The sequence below is a fragment of the Cajanus cajan genome, chromosome 9 (genome assembly GCF_000230855.2).
Source record: "Cajanus cajan strain Asha chromosome 9, NIPB_CcT2T_4, whole genome shotgun sequence".
In the NCBI taxonomy this organism is placed as follows: Eukaryota; Viridiplantae; Streptophyta; class Magnoliopsida; order Fabales; family Fabaceae; genus Cajanus; species Cajanus cajan.
In genome coordinates, this window is record NC_138525.1 from 13385698 (window position 1) to 13393317 (window position 7620).

The 7620-nt window shown below is 36.7% G+C and overlaps 1 protein-coding gene across 1 annotated transcript; it reads right to left on the bottom strand.

Moving 5' to 3' along the window:
• Window positions 1-1098: 1098 nt before the first annotated feature.
• LOC109813911 (QWRF motif-containing protein 2) lies at window positions 1099-7320 on the bottom strand. The gene is made up of 6 exons (XM_083064530.1): window positions 5227-7320; window positions 4911-5030; window positions 4555-4671; window positions 4343-4432; window positions 1836-1943; window positions 1099-1713 (listed from the first exon to the last, which is right to left on the bottom strand). Exons 1-6 carry the CDS (start codon window positions 6580-6582, stop codon window positions 1630-1632), a joined length of 1875 nt encoding a protein of 624 aa, XP_082920656.1. The 5' UTR covers window positions 6583-7320; the 3' UTR covers window positions 1099-1629.
• Between the last annotated feature and the right edge of the window lie 300 nt (window positions 7321-7620).

The window sequence follows — 7620 nt, forward strand, 5'->3', positions numbered from 1 at the left end:
TCAAAAGTAAGAATTTAAAAAAAATGTGTATTCAAATTAATTTTTTTGAAAATATTTTAATTATCAATTATAGCTAAATTTAATTATAATAAGCAAGACTTATATTTTGATGTGATAGGTAAGAAGTATTTTTAAGAATTTCTTTTATTTAAATCATTTAAAATAATAAATTTGGTTATAATTACGAAAATGATATAAAACCATTAATAATAGATAATTTTATTTGTAAGAAAACTATAAGGAATGAAACGCGAAAACAAAATTTAACTAAAAACAATAATTAATGGCCTAAACAACATTTTACTTAAGTCTTACTCATTTGGGGAAATAGAAAAACAACTATAATCTAGTTAGGAAAACAAGAACTAAGATTAAAAATTATTTATATTGAAACAAATTATAATCTCTAAAAATAACTAAATCTTCTCTCCAAAAGAAATAATTCAATTAATAACACATTAAATATATGGTTCAAATAAGACACAATATTTCTAGAGACCAAAAAAATGAGTAATTTAGAAAATACAAACATAATTAAGCTTTTTAAAAATGATTTCAACTTCGTTTTTTCATAACTTCATCGAAAAAAAAAAAACAAATATAATTCTAATGGTCCAAATACGTACGCATGTTGACTAAAATAGTAACCAAGGGAAAAGACCGAAAACAACCCTAACGGATACAACAATAAATCAGCTATAAATAAATAACATTAACGAAGGGCCAGAAATAGCCACAGGATGACAGATCAATCCAAGAACCCACGAACTTACGTGAAACAAGTCCAGGTTCATTTAAAATTTTAGGCAACCTTGTTCACCTCATTATGAACAAGCAGTTTTGGACCACATCAGTATTAATCAGGTTGTCGGGTATGTCTCTACTTAAATTTGTTCAACAACTGATTAATCACTAAATTTAATGCGTGCAAATAAAAAAAATGAAAATTCAAGTGTTAATCTTTACCAAATTAATGAAATATACAACAATAAGTCGATAAACAAGTTGATCAAGGCTTAGAAAAATACAAGTCTAACAATAAAACTTTGTTTAGTAAAATGATTGCTAAATTTGTTGCCTAATTTTAAATGACGAGGATGTCAGAACACAAAGCAAGCGTAATTTCAATCATTTTAAAGGGGGAGGGGAATACAACAAATCGTATCCACGTTTTGACTACATCTTTTTTCCATAAGCTATTACAAACATACCAATACAACAAAAGAAAATCAACTAAAATATGAAATGCTACACAGTTTATATACATCCCTTGACACAAGATAAAAAGACAAATGGGCAAGGATTTTTTCTTAGAAAAATTTGTATACAAACTAACTCCCGAACGACAAATTCCAATCCTCACTCTTAAGATGTAATTAATAAGAGTGCAACTACTTGTTACGAATTTCTTTGTACAATAAGACCAAACACGCTAGTTGGTGAAAGTAAAAACCAATACCCAACAAAATTTCTCCACGTAATATTCGTGCTATTTGTAGTTTGTTTTGTTTTTCATACTAACTAGTTTTTCTCAATCATTAATGACGGTTTCGTGTATTGAATTCAGGGCGAAAATAACCACTATTTTGTTATGATGTTAGTAGCACTGAAAGTAGGCAGGTCAGACAATTATTTGCTTATTATTTTCACTGTTGTACTTCTGGGTAAGCATTTCAGTTGAGCAATATGCGCTCTCAGGCTATACTCTCTAACCTGCTCAAGAAAAAGTTTTATTAGCAGGTTTGTAGCCATAACAGCAACTTCATTTAACAATCATCAAGGAAAATTAATAGTACTTTAAGCTTCAACACATCTGTCCCGGATAGAAAATTTACCTGAAAGGTTGTAATCACTGACAAAAGGTCTCTGCACTCTTCAAGCAAGACGCGCTCCTTCGCACTTAAGTTGGCATTTTCAACAACCAGAGAATTTAATTGTCCAACCTATCAATTGGAAATGATTAGAGACATTGACACGCCAAATGCTACATAATTCTGGCCAAAAACAACTACTTTTGCTCGATATCAAAATATACATTTATGTGTCATGTACAGGTGAATTACACTGCCGCAATTATATTATTCTGTTAATCACCTTCATATAAATTAACAAAATAAAGTGGACATATGTGGTGTGAAGCAAATAAAGTTAGATGACAAAGGAAAAAAAATACATGTGGGCAGAAAGTTTTTAAATGCATGCGAGTAAAAATGATTTCAATGAGGTAGCCGAAAGAAATCAATTATCTGTCCTTTTTCACACCAAAGCATCATCAGCGAATATAATATAAACCTACAAATGAAGTGATTAAAGAATATCAGCCACACTCGTTTAAAATTTAATTTAAAGGCAAATGGTCTTCTGGTTTCCTGACCTAATTTTGAAATATTGAACTTAAATAGGATCCCATGTTCCCCATTTCCGTCCCCTTATTTTACTTTCACAAGCTTTTAGTGATACAAATAATTGAAATAAAAAATATGCTCTACTAGTATTTTAAATGGTCCAAATATTAATTATCACTGAATTCCTCCATGCTTTTTCACTAACATGGATTGACGAGGGAGGGCACACAACAAGAGAAGAAAAACTAGGCACAATAAAATCTGTCTCTGTATCAAGCCAATATTTCAAATCATTAGATTACTGTATTTAAGTTGTTTTCCTCCAAAATAGAGCCCTATATACTCAACATTTCAATCATACCACTCAATTCACTCTTGGCATCCGAAACCTAGTAACCTACCATGATAGATATATCTCTTCGTACAATTGAGGAATAAAATGAGAAAAAATGAATGCCAATAATTTACTAATCAAATTGCTAGATGTAATAATGTTTTGCACCCAAATTAATACCTTATTATTATTCAGTAAATTCTGCATTTTTAAACTACAATTTTAAATATATTGGTCCCTTTGCCAAATTGAAGAATAACATGTGGAAAGACTCGAGAAGATGGAAGCCGTAAAGGGGAATTGTTTAATAGCTCAATGAAGAGGATAGGAAACAATTTCATTCATCTTTATTTTTTTTTCCACAAAATATCCCCAAAACTTACCTACTTCAAATGTTTGTACATACACAAAACATGGGATTTAAAAGATTTGTTACTCACATCATTTATTGCATCTCACACCTCTCTATTTTCTCTTTTTCTCTCTTCATTGTAAAATTTGTTGTGGATATGGCATTTCTCATTTCGTATTTACATTCACTTCACCACTGTGATATTCACTACTTTTCTCATTTTTCTCCATCGCATCTATTACCACTTTGTTCTTGGCAGCATGACATAGCCACTCTCTCAATATAAAAGTAGATAAATAAATAGATAGGCTAAAAGCAAAGACAGAACAACGGTGAACAGCATAACAAAACAGTGGTTTCTTATAGTGTATTGGACTGAAACTTGTAAAATACAGTTGTTCACTCTGCATCACATCAAATATCTAACTTGACTTCACTAGGAATTTATTCAAAAGCACTTATAAATTAAGAATTAAGAAGTTTGTAACATTATCATCTAATTACATTTACCGAATTTAACACTAATAAAAATTAATAAAATAGAAACAGAACCGTCTCCTCTGCATACTATCCCCAGTTTTGTTGCTGCAATTTATGCAATCCATTGGATCATAGTCACCCCGTGAACGCAATGTAGGTCAATGAAAGGATCTTAAAGACCCACCAAGTATAAAAAAGTTAGGATCTTTCAGAAAATGGATTCTTATTCAAATGGTTCATAACTGCATGGATTCACTCACATTAACCAGTCAATTTGAGGGTTGATACTCTTAGTACAGGTTTTGAAATGGCAATTGCCTACATTTTAGGTTCCATGAAACCTGAGCCGGTTTTGTATTTGCAATTGCTCAAATTTAAGGCATTGTCAATCTTGGTATAACCATGTGGCGTATGGTAAAACATTAACGAGATAACTTTCCACAATGTATTATAGGCCGTTGGCAGTTAAAATTCATTGGTCCGACAGAACAACTAAAGATTTTCAGTATGGATTATGCAATCATAAGCACTATAGATAGCTGGGAAATTTTAAGATGCAAGACATGCATGCAATGATTACTATGCTCTTATATACAAACGTCAAACCTTCTAAACTTTTCTCTTCAGATCACTTGGCTAGACTAGACTTGCAGTATATAACTCGGTTGATTTTTTTTTTTTATCATAATCGTACTAATATAGCCCAAAGGATATAAAGCCACTAAAAAAAGTATTAAGAAAAACAAAATAATACGTGTATACCATTAGTTCATCACAAATATAATTGAGTTCAACATCCGTGACATCAGGTTGGGCAAAAGAAACATGTACCTTTGGCGACAATAAGCATATGGAGGATGCCATTGCCTGCATCACATCCATCGCTGAACAAATTGCATCCTTCAAATTTAGCAAATCTGTCTGTAGCAAGAAACAGAGCTCTTCATATTAGTCCCAAATAAGGAGTACCTAAATTGCTGTCACTCGCTATCAATTATTAGATAATTAATAAAAGAATAAACAAAAAGCTAAAAGGAAAATACCTTGGCCCCACCAACAACAGGAAGACGAAGAGTGCTAGCCCTCAGGGCTTCAATAGCTCCTGAAAGTGAACTGGAGTACACCCGATCCAAAGTAGCCCAATCTTCCAAATACACCATCTGTATAAATAGTTTCCATTAAGAACTTACTGTGAAAGCTGAACACAGTCAATATTTCTAAATCCAAAAATAATAAAAATAAGTTACAATGGGTTGTTTTATAATTTTAACTTATAATTTAAATTCGGGTAACGGAATGACATGACAATCAAATTACTAGAAAAATGGCAAATCTTCAAAATCTAAAGTCTAAACATACACCAGTAGGTAAATTTAGAAGGAGAAGCTGTATATCTTACTTGGCCCTTCAAGATGGATATTAGCTTAAACTGTTGTTTCAGCAACTGAACCTCTGTTCTTTTGGCTCTAACAGATTCTCGTAGTTTTGATGTAGCTACCCATGCATCATAGAGGCTTTTCTGATACAATGAAATAATATTTAGGAAAAAAATACAACAAATAAGAAAATGCTTTCTATCTTTCCTTGTAGGAACGCTGACTTCAGTGCAATACGACACACTTGCTTCATGGTATGCAGATTTTTATCATTGTAATTCAATTTCAAGACAAAATAGTAATAATAATAATAATAATAATATAAAAAAAAAATAATACCTCCGCGTTCAATTTCTGCGCAGAGAGGGCGGCATTGGCTCTAGCGTTAACAAAACGCCACTGAAGGAGCCTGTTATGGAAGAGTCTCAACAAATGCGCATGGACAATCCGATTCTCCCCTACCTTCCCCCTCGGAACATCAACAGCAAAACTCAAAACAGAAGGTTCACTACTGAACCTACTACTCACGCCGTATTGCGCTCGTGAGGGACTCAATCCTCTCGAAGGAGACCACACCGAAGCCGACGTCGCTAGCTTACTCGGAGAAGCAGGACGCACTGCGGAGCGAATCGGAGAACCTTGAATACGGCCATTCACAACTCCTCGCGGAGACGAAACAGGACAATCCAACGGTAACTTCTTCGGCACCAGAAGCCTTGGACTAGGACTAGGAGTAGAAACCGCTGCTTTATTTCCAATTCTAGAAGACGGAGTATCCGATTGGCGTCGTAACCGATTATTATGCTCCTGCCAGAACCTTGCCGGCACCACGATTCCTCGAGAACCGCGTAGCACATGTCCTTCTCCAGAGGAACTTCCAGAAGTCACGCTTTCGTTATCCGAAGGAACAGGCTCGGGCTCGTAAAACTCAGATCCGTTAATTTTGCAGCTCTCTGATCTCAGCGTCGCGTCGTGAGAACCGCGAACACACGCCATCGGATTCTGCAACGACCTATCAACGCTCGCCGGCGCGTCCGTTTGCTTCGTAACGGTGGAATCAGCGCACTCCAAGCTTCGGTTCACGCAATTCGCTTGTTGCTGCAATTTCCCCGGCCACCGGTGCCGATCCAGCGACCTCACATTCTCGGCGTGAAACGAATTACCGTTTCCCGAGACTCTCGCCGGCGTCGGCGTCGGCGTCGGCGTCGTCGCGACCTTCCTCCTCTCCGGCGTGCTCTTCCGGAAGCTCTGCGACGGCGGCGGTTTCGTGGCTCTGACCTGGATCGGGAACGACTCGCCCTGGAAGGAAACGGACAAGCTCCTGGTGGAAGTGAAGAGAACCTTCTGAGCAGCCGGAGCATCCGCTCCGGTCGGCCGTGGAGTGCCTTGTCGGCGGCGCTCCGCCGACTGAGCTCGCTTGGCCGAAGGCGTCGGCGTCGGCGTCGGCGTCTGCTTCGTTCTCGTGGAATTCAGCGTCCTGGTTACCAACGGCGAGTGGCATCTTCTCGGAGGAGACGAAACGGAGGAAGACGAAGACGAAGAAGAAGACATGTAACGAGAAGTAACCTCTCGTGCTTTGGGCCTGCGTGGAGGCCCAAGCGCATTGTCCGATTCAGAAGGTAACAGAGGAGTCCTCCTGGGAGTTGGCGTCTGAGCTCGCTTGGGGTTTATCGCCATTGAAATTTCAGCTACCATTGCTAATATTATTATTATTCTCAAATTCCAATTGCAATATTACTCTTTCATAGTAATCAACAATAATCAATTCGAAACTCGAGAATCGAAATCGGAAGCGAGGATGCAGAGAATAAACGAGAGGGGAGTGCGTGTTGGAAGGTTGAAAATGGGAACGGAAATGTGACCGTTACGATTTGCCGGGGCTTGACCGAGTAAGGAGTGTAACTGTCGAAGCAGTGGAATCACACGCTGCGCGATTGTGCATCAGTTGGGGAAATTAACGCCAAAATTAGAAGGAGCGAGCACAGCCACCACTAGAGTGATGGTGACACTGTGGCACACGTACGCGCGGTGTTGGGGAGAATAAATGCACTCGCCGTGACTCCAGGGTAGTTTCGTAAATGCACTACGGTTTACGTCACGTTGCGGTGCTTTCGTGGAGCTAGAGGTTTATTTTTAATTTTTCTTAATTTTGATAAAATAAATATATAGTAAACGGATGAAAACGACATGGGGGAGAGTGAGCGAGGAGGAGTATGACTGTGTAAACTGTAAAGTACGAAGTTGGAATTGGATATTTGCGTTTCGCCCAGGGAATGAATCTTCGGAGAGACGTTACGCAAACGACACTGCTCAATTTTTATAATGGGAAAAATTATATTAGTAGCCGTTTCCTTTTCAGCGTATGGTAATGGACCAAGGTACAAAAGTTCGGATGAACTTAGTAGCCACTTATCAATCACTATATAATTAATTCAGTTTTGGAGGTACCAAGGTTGCTTTAACTTTTCAGTTTTTTTAACCCTTTATGTACTTTCACCTTGGATGGACACATGAAGGCCAAAATCCAACTACTGTATTCCAACTTTTTTAATGATATTTTAATTTTATACATGATGAAAAAAATTAGTACAATGATGTAGTATTTCAGAAAAGTAATTCCTTCGTGTAAATAGGATAATTTTTATCCATGAAAATTATCACGATGGCAACAAATTTTTCACCTAAAACACTATTTTAATACCTTACAACTAAGATAATTCAAATGGTTCATGT

Bases quoted from the DNA above. Each gene is read 5' to 3' on its own strand.
- LOC109813911 (XM_083064530.1), bottom strand. From the start codon at position 6,582: ATGGTAGCTGAAATTTCAATGGCGATAAACCCCAAGCGAGCTCAGACG. The intron at 5,031-5,226 runs GTATTATTTTTT...TCATTGTATCAG, and splicing joins CGCAGAAATTGAACGCGGAG to AAAAGCCTCTATGATGCATG. The intron at 4,433-4,554 runs GTATTTTCCTTT...TTCTTGCTACAG, and splicing joins CTGTTGTTGGTGGGGCCAAG to ACAGATTTGCTAAATTTGAA.